At 42.3% G+C, this 23420-nt stretch overlaps 1 protein-coding gene across 5 annotated transcripts in view; it reads right to left on the reverse strand.

Annotated features, from left to right (window-relative positions):
* The window catches only part of TEX11 (testis expressed 11), a 44408-nt gene extending 20995 nt beyond the window's left edge, over nucleotides 1–23413 (reverse strand). For 2 of the 5 annotated variants that reach the window (XM_083422575.1, XM_083422579.1), the window contains exons 1-16: nucleotides 23315–23413; nucleotides 20594–20648; nucleotides 19680–19789; nucleotides 17264–17348; nucleotides 15789–15868; nucleotides 11914–11994; nucleotides 11690–11809; nucleotides 10362–10442; nucleotides 10108–10193; nucleotides 8293–8350; nucleotides 8077–8172; nucleotides 6291–6372; nucleotides 4984–5062; nucleotides 4330–4481; nucleotides 3386–3471; nucleotides 2063–2200 (exon numbers count right to left, since the gene is read on the reverse strand). In XM_083422575.1, coding sequence (XP_083278701.1) covers nucleotides 2063–2200; nucleotides 3386–3471; nucleotides 4330–4481; nucleotides 4984–5062; nucleotides 6291–6372; nucleotides 8077–8172; nucleotides 8293–8350; nucleotides 10108–10193; nucleotides 10362–10442; nucleotides 11690–11809; nucleotides 11914–11994; nucleotides 15789–15868; nucleotides 17264–17348; nucleotides 19680–19789; nucleotides 20594–20648; nucleotides 23315–23332 — 1407 coding nt within the window. In that variant the 5' untranslated portion in view covers nucleotides 23333–23413. Of the gene's footprint in view, nucleotides 1–2062; nucleotides 2201–3385; nucleotides 3472–4329; nucleotides 4482–4983; nucleotides 5063–6290; nucleotides 6373–8076; nucleotides 8173–8292; nucleotides 8351–10107; nucleotides 10194–10361; nucleotides 10443–11689; nucleotides 11810–11913; nucleotides 11995–15788; nucleotides 15869–17263; nucleotides 17349–19679; nucleotides 19790–20593; nucleotides 20649–23314 lie in introns of those variants that run through there. The other 3 variants (XM_083422576.1, XM_083422577.1, XM_083422578.1) reach the window with 3 other exon arrangements.
* Nucleotides 23414–23420: the final 7 nt, after the last annotated feature.

Here is a 23420-nt window from a genome sequence, read left to right on the forward strand (position 1 = left end):
TGACGTCCAATAGTAAACATAAGGTTGTCTCTAATTTTGTATCATATGACAAAAGCAGTCATTTTGTGTTATGCCACGCCTCCTTTGTGGTAGCCATTTTGTGACTGGCACCCCCGTACACTCTCAAAATTCAAAATGTGCCTATATATTTGAAGCTGTTGGCAACCCTTGACTTGGGGGTTCAAAAACCAAAGGGAAAAACTATTATCATCATGAGGTTATATTAATCGCGCAAGACAAAAAACCTACTGTTCTGTTGCTTCATTTAGGGTTACCTTTAGCCAGTTTTTGTTGTTGTTAATAATAATAATAATATAACAAATAAATTACTTTTAACTGTGCAGTTTGAATGCATACATATGGCAACAGTCTGTTAAGTAGTATGAAATAATTAATAATATTTAGATTGGGCATGCCTGCTCAGTACTAAATCCCATTGAATTCATTAAAATGTGTCACTGCAGGCTTGCAGCTACTGGTCCAGGTTGAAGTCTCGTGTTGATAGGCCAGGCTCTGAATAATGTGGGGTCCAGGATATCTTAACCTGAGCCCTTATATTCCAGCCTGATTATTGAAGTCATCTAGGGCAGCACTGTTAAGTTGTCTCCCATGTTACAGAGGCCCAGCTGGCCTCATTCAGAAGTTGGGCATTTTGTCTCGCAAGTTCTATGCTTTGTGTTGTTACTATGTTGCTATATACTGATGTTTGGCAAGAGGGTGGCGTGTAAATACTTTTGCAAATAAATAGAACAAGAGTGCAATCCAATGCTCTGCTGTGCACTGTAGGTTTCTAGCAAAAGGGGCTGCCTCTGCTGCTGCAACTATGCAGGTGAAAAGAACAAGCAGGACATGAGAGCTTCCTATTAGAGGCTTTTGAGGTGGGGAGATGAATTGGAACCACGTGAGGAAGGGACATGCACACAGCCTTGTTTCCTGAGTAGTTAAGAGCAAGCACAAGTTTGTGGCCGCAGGTGAGGGTCAGAGGATGCCAAGAGCTTCTATGAGCAAGGCAGAACTGGCTGCAAGAGTTGCCTGGGCTGCAAATGATGTTCCTTTAGGTGTTTGCAGTATAGTCTTCTGTGCCTTTGCAACAGGCCACACGGGTGATAGAACCATAGCTTCAGCTATCAACTACCACACGAATATATGCAAGGAGAAACCTCATTTTTCAGATAAATTAATGTTAAACTTTAATAACCTAAACACTAGGAGGAATTTGGACAAGGACCCTTCCCTCTCTGAAGGCGAATGATTTCCATTACTGGGTGGCGATGACAAGACCTGATTGCAGACCTTGCTCCTAACAACCTTTTGTTGGGCTGGCATAGCATACATCTCCAACATTAAATTAATAAAGAAAAAACATCCTTCTTGCGGGATGGGTTTTAATAGATAGGAGAGGATATATTAACTGCAATTTATCTCTCCGGGCACCCATGTGTGTGGGATAAAGAGAGTTTAAAAGTCCCACCCTTAGCAGCAAAATTAAAGGAATTGGCTGCCAGGCCTTCTTTTAATTAAGTCCAGCTGCGAAGATTTCTTAAAAAAGAAATCAGACAACTGGAAGCTGCCTTAAAATATGATATACTTACTCATAGTCTTGCACTGGTTCTCAGCTACAGCAGCAGTAAAATACATATATTTACAGTAAAAGCAGTCTAAGGCATACTGCCTGATCTGGAGCAAGTGGACATCCGTCCTCCTGCACAGCTGGTCAAAGAGCGGGGTGCGGGGGGGATACATCTTTGACTGTTCCCACTCAAGAGAGGTAGGGAAATGACGTCACACACTCTACTAGTTGCATTTCTATGGTCTGAGTGTCTGCCAATCAGCCACACAGCTCTGTGGCAGTCAGCCCCTAATCTTACTATGTAGCAAGAATAAGCAATGTTAGGTTTGGCTGCTACATCTCCCACATTTCGAAAGGAAGATTTGCCCGTACCCCCACCCCACAAAACACCCCAGGCCTGATAATATTAAACAGAAGCAAATTTTAAGACTTTTCATAAGCTCATGGAGGTTAAATTGGAAAAAACATCAGCACCTGAGGCTGGAGAAATACCTTGAGAGGCTCTTTCAAGCGAAGAAAGCAAGCAGCTATATTCCTTTCCAAACAGGCAATGTTGTTCTCTATTTGTCTGCCTGAGCAGAGTTTGAATGAGTAAGTGTACCACTCAAGGGCTTCATAATACTTTTCTTCCTAGAAAATAAGCATTGTGTCTTAAACTGATTGTATTCTGTGAGTTCCAAGCTCATGGGTTGTGAACAAGTATGCAGTTGTACTGTTCTTCATCAATAGGAGGTTGGAGAACATGGTGACTTCTCAAAGCCAAGCAGGCTAGGATAACATGATTATTTAGATCTCAGAGTTGAGGAACCACCTGCATTTTGAAAGGTATGTACTGCAATCCAGCACAACAATCCTTGCTGAAAACCACTAACACAGCCCTTGAAAAATACTGGCTTAGGAACCTCGAGTATAAAAAATGAAAGAGGCTGCATTTTATTTCATTTCATAACCAGTCCATGTCTGCTAAACTTATTCCTGTACCTGTTTATTTTGAAAGCTCAGATACCCAAAATATTGGCAAAGTGCAGGGTGAGTGGGAAGGTGTTCCAAAGGAATGCTACATTCAGGGTTCAGCCCACAGGCTGCTTGCATTCACCATACATAAGGAGTTAACCACATATGGTAGTCAAATAATAATAATGATAATAATAATAATAATAATAAAATTAATTTATATCCTGCCCTCCCTGGCCAGAACTGGGCTCAGGGCAGCTAACATCAAAAATATATAATACATTAAGACATAAAATTCAGCAATCAACTGAAATACAGCTTAAAATCGGATTAAAATCAAAATAAGATCACATGGCTACCAGCAAATTATAACTATAACTATAGGGGTTGGGAACCTTAAGTACTCCCCAGGCTCAGCTATTTGTATGAGCCAGTGGGAAGAGTTAGAGAGGCCACCTGTATGCAGGGTCTTGTAAAAGGAGAGGGGTCAGACTGAGCCCTGACCAAAGGCCTGGTGGAACAGCTCCGTCTTGCAGGTCCTGCGGAAAGATGTCAAGTCCCCCAGGAGCCTGGTCTCTTGCAACAGAGCATTCCACCAGACTGGGGCCAGGGCCGAAAAGGCCCTGGCTCTGGTCGAGGCCAGTCTAACCTCCTTGAGGCCTGGGACCTCCAAGATGTTATTGTTTGTGGACCATAAGGTCCTCCGTGGGGCATACCAGGAGAGGCGGTCCCGTAGGTACAAGAGTCCCAGATCGAATAGGGCTTTAAAGGTTAGAACCAGCACCTTAAACCTGATCCTGCATTCCACTGGGAGCCAGTGCAAGAAGAAAACAAGAAGAAAAACTTTGCATGGCTCCAAACCTTATAATACTTGGTAGCTCTGTCCCACAGAACATGGTGCAGGTGATCCAGGGTTTCAGGACGCATAAACTTTCCTTGGTTGTGGTCTGAGGAGACAAAGTTCAGCACTTCACCAATTTTAGAGCATCAAACATATTTGCAAGGACAGAAGCAAAGTGCACTCTATTAAAAATCCTCAAAGCCAAACTAAAATGTGACTTTATCTAAAGCTGGACTCTTGGCATCTTACATAAAGCCTGGTTCTAAGAATGCTCAATCAAAGTTAAGTCCTACCTGTTACTTTCACCCAAGCAAATATGCTTAAGATAATCTTAAGGGCAATATATCCTGAACCAGTGTGGCCCATTCCTGACAGGACAGCCAGGGAAGAGGAGGACGGCAGCATTTGCAGTGGAAAAGTGGGTCAGGGATTCAAAACCACCTTCCCCTGCCCCATTTTCCCCACAAACCCACCAGCCTACATTTGTCTAGAAGCCCAGGCCATTGTTAATAACTGGGCAGAGACAGAAACTAACTGGCCTTAACTGTTATCATATGGAGCTGCTGAAATTGATTTGTGGGCTCCCAGTTCCCGAAGCTCCTATATCTTGAACTGGAATGGCATGTAGGATGGCAAAAAGGAAGTTGCTGCCTGGGGGCGGCAACAAGAGGAAGGGGACCATTACTGAGCCTGAAGCCCCTTAAGGACCACCTGATCCCTTATACTCCCCCTTCAGCCACTGAAATCCTCTGATGAGACACTTCTGGGGGTTGGCCTTCATCAGGGACTGAGCGTTTAGTGTGCAGGCCCTGCCCTGTAAAACTCCCTGCCAGTAGATGTTTGGCAGAAACCACCCCTTGCCTTCTCTCAGATACCTCTTAAAACTGCCCCTTTTAGACAGGCTTGACCAATGTGATTTTTTCTTTTTACCACCAAGGAGCATCAAAAGAAAACTGGCACAGACCTGCAATAACACCTTCAATTATACTTTGGGCAAGTGACTCATTCATTGTCTGTATCAGGAGTTCAATCTGAAGAAGACTGATTTTGCCAAAATCTGGGAATCCTTTAAACCTCTCAGAAAGTGAGTCCAAGAAGTCTAGTGCGATGGTCTGCCTAGATATGTAAAGAACATGCAAACAGGTTAGGCATATGGACTGCCAGTCACTGGCAACAAGAAAGGCAGGTAGCACTCATGAATTGAGTTTCCAATAGCAAAAGAACCTAGATTCCTATCCACCCACATTGCCCTCTAAAGGGAGAAAATTTCACTCTCTGATGCTCTCACACCAAAAGCTTCATGAAACACTGCCATCCTGACAACCGACCGTTTAGAACTGCATACACCAAATGTATGTACACCTGCAATAATACTAACTGCAGGCCTCAATCTGCTCACCCAAACAGACCTCCAAAACGGTTTGAGCACCTAAATGTGCCCAGATGAAAGAACCATTGCCCCTTTATTTTCTCATCATTCCCAATACTCATGTAATTTTTCTCTTAAGGAATTCTACCATGACAAGCCATGTCATAATTTGAGTTCCTTTGTCTTCCTTAGCGTCTATTCCGCTTGATGAAAAACTACTACTGGTCAGGATCCCTTAGATAGCTGTACCTCTCATGCTCCAGAAGCAGTTTTGCTACATCCACAAAAAAGTCTAGGGTAAACCCATGACGCAGAAGTTCATCAATAGCTGGAGAGGGAAGGAAGTGGCAAGGTTAGTGTGTCACTGAAAGCAAAGGGTGGAGAGGAAGATAAAATCAGACAAACAGAAACATCAATACTGTTCAGGTTTTGATTTCCAAGTGCTAATCACAGAATCCAGATAGACAGGATTGTAGCTGATTTGATTAACTTGGGTGGGGTCTCAGAAAATACTGAATGTGCATAGTATAAAAACAAATATCCCTCCAAATCTATGCTAATGGCGATCTATAATGAACTGAAAAATGTGTTTAAATACACCTTCCCGAAGAAACCAGAGGCCTTTCTCCTGGGCATGGTCAACCAACAGGTACATAAGAAGGACAGGACATTCTTTATGTACGCTACAACACCAGCAAGAATACTCATCGCACAGTATTGGAAGACACAGGAACTACCCACGCTGGAAGAATGGCAGACGAAAGTCATCGACTATATGGAATTGGCAGAAATGACTGGCAGAATCAGAGACCAGGGAGAAGAGACGGTGAAGGAAGATTGGAGGAAGTTTAAAGACTATTTACAGAAACACTAAGATAATGAATGTTTGATGACACCAGATTGAATGCAAAAGGTTATTAGTAAAAAATTTAAAGATCAAGAAAGATTAAATATTTTAAGATATATGGAAATGTAATTATATTAAGATATTAAAATTAGGACAAAATTAAATTAAGACAGAGGGAAGGAATTTGCTGATAGAATATAAGATCTGGAATACAGAGAAGGAAGGTCTGGGGAAGTCGGAGACACAAGTTAATGCTAAGAATATAATGAGGATAAAAATTGTTTTTATTTTTATTTTTTTATATTTGGCTGTTGTTTTGTGTTTATATGTTATGTTATTGTATTTTTCTGTTTTTTGTTGTATTGTGTTTTGTTCTTTGTTGTGTTATACTTATTGTAAAACCCAATAAAACATTTATAAAAAAACAAAAAACAAATCTATGCTAATGGCACTGAAGAAGGAAAATATTTACTTGGGTGAATATGGACTGAGAGTGCAAGCACCTGTACTGTAACAGCCATTTTTCTACTTTGCAGTTCATACTCTTTGTTAAAAACAGCAGAGGCTCATCAACTAAAACACCGTGCAGTATAAAATGAAGTTGCCTCTGTTGCCATAGATTAAACAGTCCTGGCACTTTCCCTCACAACTCAACCTTCCTTTACAGGCATGATGCCACATGTGACTTATTTTGAACCAAGGATGGTACCTGCGCCAAGTTCTGCCTCTAGAACATCACCTTTCAGGAGAATCCTAATTTTCAAGAACAAACCAGCTGGATGCGAATCTTCCTGTAAATCAAGAAATCAAGACATTATTTTGACAGCCAAACTATTCTTCACCATATTCAGGATATTTTTAACTGGCTGCTGTCAGAGCTTAGCTTATTCATAACTCTGAAAGAATGTCAAGGCCCTCTCATCAGCACTCCCCAAAATATATATTCTAAATAATCTCCTAGAATAATTTTAAACATCCTTAGCAACAAGTCAGCCAGCATTGCGATTATAATTTCTCATCCCAGAGCCTCAAAACTATATTCTTTATTTTTTTCATATGGAGAGTGGGAGAGGAGAAATTGCCTCTTTACTGTCTCCAATTTCCCGTCTTCTTCTGAGATAGCAGAGACCCCAGGAGTATCAGCTGCCCGTGACACCATAGATCGTTTAAAGGGGTGAAGGAGGATGCTGTTCGCTCTCTGCATTCACACCATACATTAAAAACACCTGACTTCCCCAAAAAATCCTGGGAACTGAAGTTTACCCCTACAAAGTTATAGTTCCCAGCACCCTTTGGGGGAAGTTATGTGCTTTAAATGTATGGTGTGCAAACACATCTGCTCTTTTGTAAACAAAACAAATAAACTCCATACTTCCCCACAGCACTCCCACGCTGGCATCGGCCACAATCAGATAGACCATGGGGAGGCAAACTAAGGCCCTGGGGCTAGATCTGGCCCATTCGCCTTCTCAGTCTAGCCCATGGATGGTCCGGAAATCACTGCATTTTTACATGAGTAGAATGTCCTTTTATTTAAAATGCACCTCTGGCTTATTTGTGGGGCATAGAAATTCGTTCATTTGCCCCCTGCCCAAAAAAATATAGTCCGGCCCCCCACAAGGTCTGAGGGACAGTGGACTGGCCCCCTGCTGAAAAAGTTTGCTGACCCCTGAGATAGATGAACTAAGAAGGAGCAAAGAAGGAAGGAAGCCACTCCCTCACTCTGCCGCTACAAGGGGAAGAAGGGATAAAAGGAAAAGACTCCTTTGCCCCTGGACAGGGCAGTAATAGCAGGTAAATTACTCTTCCAAGCACATTATGCAGCTATTGCTTTGAGAGTAGGAGTTGGTACTGCACTGCTAATAAAGCTGCTGCACAGAGCAGCCCTGAATTCTCATGTCTCTATGTGAAACAGCAAAGGGCCTCACACCCTGTAAGGCAGCCCTGAATTCTCCATTCTGTGTAAGAAGTCTTAAATGTCTGGCAACTGTGCACAACCTTCATGGAAAACCAGATGCATTGTGTCAAAATCACTCCATAACCCTATGTTCCTGCTAAAATCATACAGCCATAATGGTTCAATATAGCATAACTCTTAGGGTCAGTGACAAAATTTTCATTAAGATCAAACAATGTTCACAATGCAGTATACAAGCTTTCAAGTTACAGAAGACTCTTCTGCAGACCAAAAGTTCAAGATTACCCAGGAGGGGAGTTAATGGAAAAACGAATGCTTCCAAATATAAGTTTAATGGTGAACCCTTGCTTGCAGGTTGTTTGAGTCATAAGATGAAGATAGAACAAAATTTTGTTTCAGACTGAAATGTAGAGTTTAGTGATAAAAGCAAAGAGGCTTGGGGGAAAGATCCTGTTTCTGGAGTAGCTCCACTGACTGCAGCACTTAACTCTCAGCAGAAGCAAATCCAATGCATATGCTTAGAGCACAAGCAAATCACTCAATCCCATGTCTTTCAAACAGCTGTTTGCTCCCTCACCTCATTCGCCATGGTGACAGCCACAAGAGCTTTCTGTTCATGACCTCTTATCCCCGAATCCAGATAGACATTACTTAGTAACCGCAGTACTTTAGCCTACAATTAAAAATAAATGAATATATAAGCTCAAAAGGCTGGCATAAATGAATCAGTTCTAACCCCAAAGGAAAAAGGATTCCTCCATTGGGCTACATGTGGTTTACAAAGATTTCTCACCTGCATTGCTTTTCCATTGCAGTATTTCCTATCCATCTTTCCAATTTCGTAACTCTGGCTGTTGAAAAGGGGGAAACCGACAACAGACTAGCTGATTATTCATAGCATAGAAAAGACCCACTTGGCTATATTCACAGGAAATAGCATACTGTGTAAGAATAACTATATCCAGTCCACAGTACCAATTTTTCTCTTATTGTTTTACATGCAATGTTCCACAGTGAAGAAATTATACTGTAGATTATCCACTGCAAAGATGGTGAAGGCAGTGGAGTGTCATTTACTAATCACCTGAAGATTCCCCAATGCTCTGAATGGTAGGTGGTCCTCCTCTCCATGGAGGGCTCTTCAGTCATAGACCCATCTCCCCAATTTTGCTATCTGCTCCATCTTAAAAGTCCTCCATGAAATTTTAGTTGAAAGAAAAATCCAGGGCCCATGTATGAATAATCAGCTCACATGAAAGTGTTCAAGTCTTATTTCAAATGGCAAATTTGAAGCTGGCTGTCTACTCATAAATGAATTTTGTCAGGAATAAGTGTCCTAGCCTGTCCCTGCCATCTCAAGGGACAAGTTAGAGCCTATGTCAGCAAACGTACCAGCAAATAAGCAACCTAGTCAGCTGCTTAAAATCCAACATGAATTATATTTTTGGACAAGATGGGATTCAAGATTGTTCACCTCTTCCTCTACCAGAAATAAATTCATGATGGAGCTTTTCTGTGAAGACTGTTTACTTTAAAAGATGTACAGTGGAACCTCATGTTACGGACAGGATCCATTCCGGGATCCACACAGAACTGCCGCAAGCCGAAATGCCGCGTCTGGGCACGCATGTGGCACAATTTAGCGCTTCTGCACATGCGTGAGCGGCAAAAACTGGAAGTAACCCATTCTGGTACTTCAAGGTTGCCGCGGGACGCAACATGAAAAGACGTAACCTGAAGCGGATGCAACATGAAGCGTGACTGTGCTGGTGCAATCCCCTGTTCATTGGCCATGACAGGTCACGGGTTCCTCAACTTTGGTCTAATGTCTGCTTCCTTTAAGAAAAAAGCAGCTTTGGGAGGGTTTGATCTGGAGCGCAGCAGCAGAGGGAAAGAGTTGCTGTACCCTCTCGGGTCACTGCTTCTCTTCATCAAACCACCCAAGCTGCTGTCTCCACCTTCCAAATGCATGCTAACTTCCCTAGGAAAAGTGCTCTCACAAGACTAGATTTTCTGCAATTGCAAACAGCTTTTTAAGCCACTAGATGGTGCCAAACGACACAATTCAAACCAACGCTTGTTTGCCTTTGGTACATCCGAGACAGGACATTCTATCTCTATAGCCGGGGGGGGGGGGGGGGGGATGCCTGCTTGGCCTTTTTTGGGAGGAAAGGGCAGCATATGCTATTGGCAGGTACCTTCTGTTGCAACATTTTAATGCTTGCGGAAACCATTTCTATTCAGTCAGGCTTATGCAGGTGGTTCAGAAGGCATCTTTCAATAAAAATTTATGATGTTAAGATTTAAATGGTTTTTAAGTGGTACCTCATGTTACAGACGCTTCAGGTTACAGACGCTTCAGAGTTACAGACTCCGCTAACCCAGAAACAGTACCTCGGGTTAAGAACTTTGCTTCAGGATGAGAACAGGAATCGTGCGGCAGCAGCAATGGGAGACCCCATTCAGCTTAAGAATGGACCTCCAGAGCAAATTAAGTTCTTAGCCTGAGGAACCACTGTAAATCGCTCCATTTATTTAATCAATAGTGGTACATAAATATTTTTTATAAATATATACTGAATAAACAAAAGACTACTCATGAAATTACCAGAGCCAAAAGGAGCTCTCTTCATATCTCTTCTGTGTGTATTCTTCCACACCAAAGTTATAGCACAGGCGGGAGAGGTAACAGGTCTGCAAATATATGAAACAAATGTTTATCAAGTACTGCTGTGTTAAAAGGCCAAGATGTGTGTGGAATAGTTGAAACATTTCCCCTAATTTTCAGTGAAGCACCACTGCAACAGAATAGAGTACAAATGCATTAAAAACTATTATAAAGACAGTCTCATGGCTACTCACATTTTGTGGCAGGCTCATCAGGATGTTTTTGCACTGAAGAACACATGTGACTGCTTTCTGATGATTTCCTTCAGCAACTGCCTGAGAAAGCAAAAGAACAGGCCAGTAAACTGCTACGTTGTGCCACAGGTCAATTTTAAACTGATGTTTCAAAATTCTAGAAAACTATGTTTGTATTGGAAACACATTCACAGAAAGAGTGTGTCAAGTTCTATGAATTAAAAATGTTGGAAGCCATTGAACTGCAGAAAGCACATCATATGAACAATACAGTTATGGAACACCGGTATGAAATTTACGGCATGTAATGCCTTAAAGGAGAATTTAATGAAAATGATGTATAGGTGGTACCTAACACCAGTCAAGCTTGCAAATATCTACCACTTGTCTGACAATAAATGCTGGAAATCTAAAGAAGTGGAAGGGACTTTCTTTCACCTTTGGTGGACGTGCCCAAGGATTAAGACCTTCTGGGAAATGATATATAATGAAATGAAAAAGGTATTTAAATATACCTTTCTGAAGAAACCAGAGGCCTTTCTCCTGGGCATGGTCGGCCAATTGGTGTCAAAGAAAGATAGAACTTTTTTTATGTACGCCACAACAGCAGCAAGAATACTCATTGCAAAGTACTGGAAGACGCAAGAACTACCCACTCGGGAAGAATGGCAGATGAAACTGGTGGACTACATGGAAATGGCGGAAATGACCAGCAGAGTCCGAGACCAGGGAGAAGAGTCGATGGAAGAAGATTGGAAAAAAATTAAAGTATATTTACAAAAATACTGTAAAATTAATGAATGTTAGAAGTATATTGGAATGAAGTTACACGGTTTTAGCAGAAGGGTTATTAAGAATGATATGAACATTAAGTGTTAATGCATTAAATTGGGAAATTGAAAATTAAATTGTATTATGATAAATTAAAGATTAAATTGAAGAAGAGGGGAAGGATTTGTTGAATTAGATAACTTGAACTAGAATACAAAAAAGGGAGGTGTGAGGAAGTCGAGGAAATAAGCTAATGAAAGATGTGGATCTAAAATTTGGATGTGTGTTTTTACTTTTGTTTCTTTTTTTATGTTGTATTGTTGTATTGTTTTTATTTCAGTTTCTATTGTGGATGTATTGTTTGTTGAATTTATGTATTGCTTTTTGCTTTTTTAAATTTTTTTTTATTGTCTTTCTTGTTATAAGTATAAAATACCCAATAAAAATCTTATTTAAAAAACAAACAAGCATATGAACAATACGAATGAAGACAACACTCATTACACTGCTATAGCACTACCACAGCAGATTGGCATTTATTTTTTGCACCAACGTACCGATTCGGCCTGGAAAGAGATAATTTTGAACATGCCACTCTCTATATCAGATTTGTGTTCACAAATATCAATCTCTCTAGGACTCCTCTTTTTCAGCAGAGCGTACAGTTGTTTCAGACTCTGCAAAATGAAGCAGGTAATATGCTTAAAAACAACCAACAAACCATGGTATTTGCTAAAAACACACCAAAAAAACATTATTGCACAGGAAGGCACAAACTTACATCCAAAGCAATCTCAAAAAATTCATTGGCAAGATCAGATTTTCCAACATTTGCATATCCTTTCCCGGTCTTTGTAGCCATCTGGATCACAAAATAAATTCGTAAGTTTAAAACAAAACATGGAATCCTACAAAACCAGTACATATTTTCAATAGAATAACAGAATCGAGAGACCTTTACAACAGTTTGGCTGGTTTAAATTAGAGATCGTGATCCTGGCTTATGGCTTTTTGAGCTGAGACCAAGAATCAAACCTGCATGCTCACCCACCATGCATAGCCTCATGCCTCTGTGCACCTGCTTAAATGCAACTGTCACATCCTTCCCGGACAGCACTACTGGGAGTGGGAAGGGCTGCATTCTGAAATCATGGAGCATCGCTGCCATCCAGCACTAGACAATGCTGAGCTAGATGGACCACTGGTCTGGCAATGCAGGGTAACTTTTCTGGTATCTTGCCAGGCTTTAACCTGACTCAGGACGATTCAACCTCTTAAAAAGACCCAGACTTCCCAGGAGGAAAGAGCAGTCCAACTCCAGAACTGGTCCGAAAGGCCTCAATATCCATGGAGACACCTCACCAGGCCTTTCTCCAAAGGCTGTCCTGGAAGGACCCAAAGGAAGGTTCCCTGACTCATATGCTTCTCAGTCTGAGTCTGAATCACCTCCCAGCTCCAGACAGCATGCCAAAAAGGTCAGGTGGCCACCCAGTAAAGGACCCCCTACGTGGAAACTCAGAGGAACATAGCAGCTCATGAGCAAGGGGGTCCTTGGCAATAAAGGGCTGCTCAAGAGCAGAATTAAATGCACTTGGTCCTGGATGGAGTTTGAGAGACCAGACTATGCAAGTTCTCAGTTGATGACTAGCAGCTGCTGAAGCAACACACATCTTTCAGCTCCCAGACTTTTCTAACCTGACTTCTTTGCTCTACCTCTTGACGGACCTCCAAACCTATGTGCGATGACTCAAGTCTTCTGTACTGCACTCAGTTATGGACATTGGTTTATGACCTTTTGACGTTTGCTTCTCCTGGGCTTCCTGTTTTGGAGGCTCCTCTGGCTCTTGACAAGTGCTGTTGTTTGGATCCCAGCCTGTGGCTAATCTTGTTCACGCAACTACCCTACCCAGTGCTCAGGACCTGGGACTTCAATTTGGATAGAGGACTACTGCAATTTGTTTATACCAAACTAGGGAAGTGGTGCAGTACTGGTCTACTAATCAGGACATGAAGCCACACCCGTTTCATATCCTAGAAAGTAAGCCAGGAGTAAACCAATTCCCCATTTTGGGTGTAGTGGGGAGCTGTGGTTTAAACAAGCCGTAACAGAAGTGTCAAAAGCAGGTGCGTGCAAGGAGGAGCAACAGGGGAGCATGTGAGCACAACGTCTATCATCGGGTTTATTACCTATAATTTATTAACTGTGGTAATAAAGTAGTTCATTAGCCATGTTAATAAAACTGATTGTTAAATGTGAGGTAGACCCTACCTGACATTCTGCTTCATAAAAAACTGCAAACAGCAAATACTTTAGAATTATTATAAAATATAGTGGTACCTTGGTTTACAACCTTAACCCGTTCCGGAAGTCCAGTCTTAAACCAAAGTGGACTTAAACCAAGGTGTGCTTTTCCATAGAAAGTAATGGAAAATGGTTTAATCCTCTCCAGACGATGAAAAGCAACCCCTAAAACAGCAACTCAATACAGTGGTACCTTGGGTTAAGTACTTAATTCGTTCCGGAGGTCCGTACTTAACCTGAAACTGTTCTTAACCTGAAGCACCACTTTAGCTAATGGGGCCTCCTGCTGCTGCTGCGCTGCCGGAACATGATTTCTGTTCTCAACCTGAAGCAAAGTTCTTAACCTGAAGCACTACTTCTGGGTTATCGGAGTATGTAACCTGAAACGTATGTAACCTGGGGTACCACTGTATGAATTTTACTATCTTATGAGACAATTGATCCATAAAATGAAAGCAATAAACCAGACTGCAATCTACTACCCAGTATCAAAAACTGGCAGCGACCTACCCATTGCCATTGGAGGGACAAGACGGGAGGGGGGAGTTTAAGGGGTGTGTGGAAACACTCAAACTGGAGGAGCAAGGAGCGCACATGGGGTGCTTGTGGGAAAGGAGGTGGCTAACTTGATGCAGGAGAGGGGCTTAAGTGGGGAGGGAAGGAAAAACACTGAAGGGATGAGGAGCATGCATGGGGTGGGGAGGCAGCTAACTCCCTGAGGGGACACTTCTGCCCAATGCCCCAATCAGCACGATCTTTTGAGATCTCCCTCTTGTCAAAGCAGCTGAGCTGCAGGTTGCTGAGGGGACGCTTCCCTCCCAAGCCTCTGTGGGGATTGCTCTCCTCCCGCAGCTGCAAGGGAGAGAGTTGTGAGCCTTCCAACCATATGGCTGGCGGGCAAAGCCTCTGTGGGGATTGCTCTCCTCCCGCAGGGGCTTGGGAGAGAGTTGTGAGCCCCCAACCCTGCCACTGAGGGAGGAGAGCAATCCCCGCAGAAGCTTGGGAAGGAAGCTGCATGCCGGCCAGCCATATGGTTGGAAGGCTCACAACTCTCTCCCTCACAGCTGCAGGAAACACCGTGATGACCCCCTTCTCCGCTGCCAGACAACGCAAGTGTGGCACCCAAAACAGAAGTGCCGCCACAAACGGAGTTCGTTCAGAATCCAAAAAAACCACACAACCTGGAGCACCCATTTCCAAGTTGTAATTGGTTGTAATCCAAAATAGTCGTATACTAGGCTGTTCGTAAACCGAGATACCACTGTAAAGGTAAAGGGACCCCTGACCATTAGGTCCAGTCGTGACCGACTCTGGGGTTGCGGCACTCATCTCGCTTTATTGGCCGAGGGAGCCTGTGTACAGCTTCCAGGTCATGTGGCCAGCATGACTAAGCCACTTCTGGCAAACCAGAGCAGCGCACGGAAACACCGTTTACCTTCCCGCCAGAGGAAGGTACCTATTTATCTACTTGCACTTTGACGTGCTTTTGAACTGCTGGGTTGGCAGGAGCAGGGACCGAGCAACGGGAGCTCACCCTGTCGCAGGGATTGGAACTGCCAACCTTCTAATTGGCAAGCCCTAAGCTCTGTGGTTTAACCTACAGCGCCATCCACGTCCCTGAGATACCACTGTACCTGCATTTAAATATTTGAAACAAAACAACCAGGTATAAACAAGTGTGGATCCTGGCACTGGCAGAAAAAACTTACTGAACAATTAAGAATAAACAGAAACGATTTTGAAGATGACTTTTGCAGCACAGGGCTTTGGATTAAATTACATATATTAGTAAGCAAAGAGGAAGGATCTCAATGATAGGAATTAATGGCTGCTTATGGACGGATAACTTGGTATAAGATGTTAAAGAAATAAAACTCCACTGGACTCCAGAGAGCTATTCAACCGGACTGGAGATTCAGATACCAATTGTTCCATAGTTCCATAGTTATGGAACAATGCAGACAGTAAAACAACGTACTGAACATTTATGGTTGGGGAAGGGGCTGGGATTTGTACTCCATGATTGTATACATTATAAAAGAACAGAAGTGGAATACAAAACATCTAACCACACATTTTGGTACGTCATTTGAGTCATTAATTATTATTACTGTTTAATCATTGCAAACGTTTTCTAAATAATGGATATGATATTTTCCCAGGCAAGTTTAAACAACCTTTGAAACCAATTTCTTTGTGTCTAGCACCCTCTTAAGGTCCATGTAGCACCAACTGAAATCTATCAGTATAAGAAAAAAAAGGCAACAGTTGCAACTTTATAGGCTATTTAGTTTTTCAGCATTTTGGGAAGCTGAACTTTAGAGAGTAACAGTATGTTATTTAGTTGCAATTACCAAAATCTGCCTCCGCAGTTTCTGCTCAGAAGGAGCATCTCCTTCAGAGGACTTCATCAGTTTGCAGGCCACGTGGAGCACTGTAAAACAATATGCACATGTTTAAACACCAGACATATGTTATCTATTGCTGTCAACACCACTAAGTACACTAAACATGGAAGAGGTCAGCATATTTCCTTGCAAGTAGGGGATGGGGAAGAAATTTGATTCTGTTTGCACTTAAACATAGCCACACTTCAAAATCTGCACTTCTCTGAACTTTCTAATGCAATTATGCAACCAAGTAAAGTGTAACAAAAATGCATATACTGGGGTAAAATGCACATAAGCATGCATATACTAGGGCAAAAAAAAGAAAGATACAAAAATGCATATACAGTGGTGCCCCGCAAGACGAATGCCTCGCAAGATGGAAAACCCGCTAGACGAAAGGGTTTTCCGTTTTGGAGGCGCTTCGCAGGACGAATTTCCCTATGGGCTTGCTTCGCAAGACGAAAATGTCTTGTGATTCCTGGGGTTTTTTTCCACTCCCCACCCCCTTTTTCTAAGGCACTAAGCTGCTAATAGCCTTTTAGCAGCTAATCCGCTAATCCCTTAAGCCTTTAATAGCCGCTAATAGCCGCTAATAGCGCTAATCCGCTAATGGGCTTGCTTCGCAAGACGAAAAAACTGCTAGACGAAGAGACTCACAGAACGGATTCAAGGCACCACTGTATGGGGTAAATTGTGTCACAATTGTGAACATCTGGAAAAATTGCATACAAGAATGTTTATATTAGGAGAAACTCTAAGCTAGGGACGCCCAACTCCCAAGAGACTGTGATCTACTCACAGAATAAAAAACTGGCAGTGATATACCCATTGTCATAAATAGTCTGGCAGTGATCTACCCAAAGTTGTTGAGCTTTCTTTAAGAAGCCAAATTTGTGGAGCTTTTTTAGGAAAGGCAAAGTTGGGGGCTTTTGGGGGCTTTTTTGTAAGGAGATCGCTGAGGGGCCAGAGATCAACCAGGATCTACCAGGAACGCCAGTAGATCACAATCTACCTGTTGGACATGCCAGCTCTAAACCTAAGAATCTGATGATTTGAAGGCTTAAAAAAAAAAGGTATTCATGATCTGATGTGGAAATAAGCAGAGCTGAACTTAAAACTGGAAAAATAATAAACAGAGACCTGAGGCTGTCAGATTTGCACATCCTTTCTAGCCAGTGAGACATGCTTCTTTCAGTACACCAGTCACCCTGTCCTAATTTAGGTCAGTCTCTAGGTGGCAATTAAAAAATAATAATCATAAAGTGTGCTTTCATTTAAAAATACAAAACCAGGCAGTGGTACCCATAGCAAGTCTGGAGTCCTTGTCATTTGCAGTACCCCTTCCCCCTTTTGAGACTTATACAAATTTCAAAGTAACAGGAAATATTTTACTCTTTTCAGTAAATGCTGAGTGTTTATGACAGAGATGTCATACATACACTGAACTTTTTGCACATCAGCCATAGCGCAGTTTTCATTTCTTGCCGTGGTCCAATTCCATAAACTGAGTGCAGCTTCTTCAACCTATGGGGGCGGAAATTGAAGCTTGTCAAAATCCATACAAGCCATTTGAAATGTTTTCTAGGAAAAGCATCCCAATTATCAGAGCTGTACAATCCTCCTGGAAACTGGAAAAAGGAGGAATGGGAGCTTGTCACACTGTTAAGCACATTATGGCATCCTTTTCCATACAAAGATCTGAGATGACGATGTAAGTGAATAAAAAAACAGAAGACACCATATGTTCTCCCTTCCGATAATCACTCTCGATTATCACTTCTGTCACACACATGAACATACAAGCTGTGTCACATCAAGATATTTTATCAGCCACAAACACATTCTACCCTAAAGAATATTGCATAACATGGACTCATGCATAAGGTTGGAACGAACTTTTCAAGGACACATAGATCCCCAAGAGCCCACAACCAGGTGACTGCCCCTTCTGAGGTAACTTGAATGGGAACTTTTTGGCTTTGGTGCCCTATTTACAGAATGCTTTCTTCAGAGAGACCCTTTAGGAAACAACTCTTTTATCTTACAGTGGTGGATGGTGCCCACTAGGACACGAGCTGCAGGCAGAAGACAAACAGCAGATGGAGCCAGAGCTAATGACAGAACAGGCAACTTATTTCAATTTAGTCCCCATCCTCCTCCCTGCTTAGTTCTGCTATGTTATCAATGGGATGGCGGAGGAGGAGGAAGCCGACAGCTGGCAGCCCTTGGACTGGTTGGAAGTAGGAAGTCGAGGTTGGCAGAGAGTGGACTGTGGTTGGTGGGGTGGTACCTCGTTTGCCCTAGTGAATGAGCCTCTGCTACAACTTCCGACCACAGGCAAATACATTTTTAAAATTTATCCAGGCATTTTAACAACACATTGTTACGAGTTTGGAAAGGGAGTCAGTCTGGATGATACCCCTGTGCCTTCTCTCATCATCTTTAACTGCTTTCTTTTAGCTTTAATTTTCTCCTCTTTTTTATTATCACCATCATCATTTAAATTTGTATATCACCCTATACCAGTGGTGTCCAGACTTTTTTCAAAGAGGGCCAGATTTGATGAAGTGAAGGGCCAACCAAAGTTGTTGAGCTTTTTTTTAAGATTTTACCCTAAAGTTGTTTTTTTTAAGGAAAAAAAAAATTTTTTAAGGAAAATAAACTGCCACAGGGGTCAGATTAAACTGACTGTCAGGCCCCCGAAACGGACTTTAGACATGCCTGCCCTGTGCCTACAGGTCTCAGGGAAGTTCACATGTTTAAAATATGCTTGATATTTATTTCTGTATACAGTACTATTTTTGCTGTTCTCTCAAGCTTTAATAAAAATTCAAATGCAAAAAAGATCCTTCCCGGTGCCGCCTCCAAACCTGTGGTGTTTTGTGCGCATGTGCCCGTTGGGGAGCAGCGTTAGAATGCCCAAGAGCCAGCTTGCCAAACCCATTCCTTTGCCAAGGAAATGGTTTTGACTGACTAGCTAAGAGCTACGATTAGCATAACCAAAGAAGTCACTCTGTGCCCACAGAACAAATGGGCAAGCCTTCCTAGCTACTAGGAAAACAAAACCAAGCCTTTCCAGATATCCAAAGAACAATAGCCAGAGATGTGAGTCTGAACTGAGCTGGAAGCTGTAGACACAAGGCATGCTTGATTTGTGCTTGACGCAAAGCTGCAACTAATGAAGAAGAAAGGTCTTTTGCAGTGTTCGTACTGTGACCCACATCCTATGTAGAGGTTGCATATGTGAATAAAACCATATATTCTAAAGACACCACAGTCTCTGCAGACCTCCATTCCAAGGATACTGAACGTTGGGGAAATGCCAGAACCCCTGAAATCTTTCTCTCTGGAGACTGGGGTGGCATGTAACAGTATTTTAGGTCTGTTTTAATGTTGTTGATGTTTCTTCTGCTATCTGACTGTTTCTGGCCACAGATGCATTTCCTAATACAGTGGTACCTCCAGTTACGAATGGGATCTGTTCCAGAGGCCTGGCTGTATCCTGAAAATTTCATAACTGGAGGACCGCTTCCAGGTTTGCCACAGCCATAACCCGAAGATTCCGAAACCTGGAGGTAACGCAACACGAGGTACCACTGTATTGCTCATTGTTTCAGGCTGCAATCCTAAGTAACCCAATTACCTGTGAATAAGTCCCATTAAATTCAGTGAGACTTATTTTTGAGCAGGCCTTTAAAAGACTGTACTGTTCATTACTGAGTAAAAGCCGGATATTAAAAATTTATCTAACAGTGAACATCAGACTACACCCAAATACCAATCAGATTTCTAGGAAGACAATTTTTCCCAACTTCCAGTCCAACTTGTTTTTAACAAAACAGTCTCTGTGTCTACCTTGACCTTCTGAATATTGGTAATGGATTCTTTAGTCACTGTCTCTGTCTTTTCGAGCAGAGTGTCTACATCCATGACAATCTCTTTTTTCATCAGTCCTTCAATTTGCTCTGAAAGAAAAATAACAAGTAAAATAAGATTACAAAGTAGACTGAAGGCAGCTAGCTTATTTTTTCTCCACATCACTCCAGCAACAAATAGGGCTTTCCAAGGGAAGCTGAACAGACAGATATCCTATATGGAACTTCTATTCAGGGTTGGCATCATAGGCTGACATTGTCTGGCACCTGCCAAAGCCCACTCCCCAGAGTGGGAGCCCCCTGGTTCTCCCCATCCTTGCTGTTCCTGCCTGTTTACCTGCATCCTCTGAGCATGCAAACAAGAAGGCATAGGCAGCCTCCATATGCCTTCCCCTTGTCATGATAAAAATGTGCCTTGCATCTTTAAATATTATTTTAGTAAGCTGGCAACCCTAACAAACATAAGCACTAGGACCAGCCTGTGTATTTGGTAACCTAGTGAGTTAATGCTTGTTAAGGACATTTGTGCTTATGACATATTCATGTGTGCTTTTAAAAACATGCACTACACGCTTTTGCCCTTTCAGTTATTAAGTTACAGTAACCATGATGCCAAACTATGACAAGAACAACGAGAGGGCACAGCTGCCTTCACTTAACTTACCCTCTCCTTCCAAGCAGTGGTGTGGATTAGACTAAAATACAGAGTGCAACAGGGTGGCAGATGCAATCTGCTAAGGAAATCATCTGCAGAGGGGCAGACTGCTTCACTGAAATGAACAGCAGGAACGAAATAAAACAGCATGGAGGAAAGGGAAGCAATGGCTATTGCCCAGAGTATTTAACATTTTACCTGGACCTAAGGTATTAGTTTTATGCAAATATTTTATATACCTTTTATTTCCATAACTGGGTCAATTATGTCCAATTCTTCCACGGAGAAAAACGGCTTTTAAAAAAAAAGGGGGGGGGGAGAAAAGAGAGAAGCATTTCAGTTTATATTCCTCAGTTATTCCCATCTACAGATTCTACTGCATTATTTCCTCCAGTGATTCACATTCACAACTATTACTAGATATGACTAGAAACCTGCAGTCCCAAAATAAATAAAAATGGCTGGTTAGTTCCAAGTCAGACTGTATCCATCTTCCTTTCCCCTGAAACCTTACTTCTCTGCCTATACCTCTCAGGTTCCTGATTCTCAGTCCCTAGCCTATTTTGCATCCTTTCAGCATTATTATTAATTTACACACCACCTTTTTCTTCCAAAGAACTCAAGGTGGTGTATGTGGTCCTCCTGCTCCCCATTTCATCACCATAACCCTGTCTATGAGATGGTGCCTGGCCCAAGGTCACCCAGTGAGCATCATGGCTAAGTAGGGATTCAAACCCCGGTCTCCCAGGTCATAGTCCAGCCCTCTTAACCATTGCATCATTTTGGCTCTCATCTTTTGTTAGCTATTTTGCCTTTGGGCTCTTTAACGACTTTTGCTTCTTGGCACTACTTCCTGGTCCAGTCTGTGCCAGACAACCAGGACTGCAGGATCCACATGAGGTTTCAATCCCAAGAGAAGCAAGCAACTCGGTCCACTCGCCTAAACTGCTCTGAAAACATTCTGAAAGCTTTGTTCCCTGTGAAGCTGAGAAGTTTCTGTGTGCCGTTAACGGTGATGCAAAGTAGATTCACTGCACAAATATTAGGGCACGGATGCTACACACAAGGAGTGGGGTCCAATCATTTTAAGTGTGTAGGAATTTGGCCCCTGCAGTATCAGGCTTGTGCTCAGTGAATAATCAGGACAGTAGCACAGAAGGCATTCCTAGAAGATACTCTGTAACTAGGGAGTCCTTATTTCCTCCTTGTAATACACCATGCTTTCCACAAGGAGCTCCCAAGAATCACATGACATACTGCGTGTTGTTCTCCCCCCTCACCACTGTATTCCCACACCTCTGCGAGGCAGATTTGGCTGCAAAGTGTTGACTCGCCCAGGATAACCCACTATTAATGTGTGTTTGCCATCAGTGCTCTACCCAGTGAGCATCACAGCTGAATGGGGATGTTTTTAACTGTTATCTCCTTACTTTCACCCCAGCCCAGCAAACAGCACACCAAGCTGACTCTCTGGAGAGGGGGTCTAACAAATGCCTCAGAGCATGTGCAGTGTACATTTCCTTTCTGGAAAGTGTTTTTAAAGTGTTTTTTTCATCTTCATTATGAGTTGCCTGGAATTCTCCACATGTAGAAGGAATAAAAATGCTAAAGCATTTAAGGAAGCGTGGGTTTTATAACAGGAAGGTAGGAAGCAGCTGTGCTTCTTTGCAAGGGCTTCACTAAGTCTCTTCCTCCTTAGGAACAGCTGGGGAAAACAGCACTGAAATTATTTATTTATTTATATTAATTTTTTAATGCATTAAATTTCACAGGATGAAATTACTGAAACTTTAGTTTGTTGACTGAAACTACTGTAGCACTGAGTTTGTTGCTTTTTATGTCTGAGGGGGCAGTTTTCAATTGCTTTCTTTGCTTTTGCAGTTTTTCTCCCACCCATGCATTTTATATTTTTTCATTACTATTTCTGAGGGGCCATTTTGAAGCCCTTGCTTTGCAGTTTTTCTCCCACCCATAGTTTTTAATTTTGATTATTGTTTGAGGGGCCAGTTTGCAAGACCTTGCTTTGCATTTCTCCTCCCACCCATGCATTTTATATTTTTTCATTACTATGTCTAAGGGGCCATTTTCAAGCCCTTGCTTTGCAATTCTCCTCCCACCCATGCATTTTATATTTTTTTATTACTATGTCTAAGGGGCCATTTTCAAGCCCTTGCTTTTCAGTTTTTCTCCCACCCATGCATTTTTAAAAGTTATTATCAACATTATTATAATCATTATTACTACTACTACATCTGAGGGGCCAGTTTGCAAGACCTTGCTTTGCAGTTCTTTGCCCACCCATGCATTTTATATTTTTTTATTACTATTTCTAGGGGCCATTTTCAAGCTCCTGCTTTGCAGTTTTCCTCCCAACCCATATTTTTAAATTTTTATTACTGTTTGAGGGACCAGTTTGCAAGACCTTGCTTTGCAGTTCTTTGCCCACCCATGCATTTTATATTTTTTTATTACTATTTCTAGGGGCCATTTTCAAGCCCCTGCTTTGCAGTTTTCCTCCCACCTATCTTTTTAAATTTTTATTACTGTTTGAGGGGCCAGTTTGCAAGACCTTGCTTGGCAATTCTTCTCCCACCCATGCATTTTATATATATATTTATTACTATTTCTAGGGGCCATTTTCAAGCCCCTGCTTTGCAGTTTTTCTCCCACCCATATTTTTAAATTTTTATTACTGTTTGAGGGGCGAGTTTGCAAGACCTTGCTTGGCAATTCTTCTCCTGCCCATGTATTTTATTTTAATTATGCCTGAGGAGCTAGTTCGCAAGCGTTGGCTTTGCAGTTCTTCTCCCACCCTCGAATTAATTATTATTATTATTAACATTCTTCTTAACTATTCGTATTACGGCTGCGACGCCTGAGGGGCTTTTCGAGAGCAGAGGCGGCAGCGAGCGAAGGGCACGCGAACGAAAGGGCGCGGCCCCGCGGGAGGGCTACTGTACCTCCATGTCGAACTCCATGTCTGACTCCGCCGACAAGCGACGCGCCCAGCACGCGGCAAGACACGCCTCCCCGCTCGCTCCCTTCCCGCCTTCATTTTATACTTTT

Source organism: Podarcis tiliguerta (genome assembly GCF_965153285.1).
Source record: "Podarcis tiliguerta genome assembly, chromosome: Z".
Taxonomy (NCBI): domain Eukaryota; kingdom Metazoa; phylum Chordata; class Lepidosauria; order Squamata; family Lacertidae; genus Podarcis; species Podarcis tiliguerta.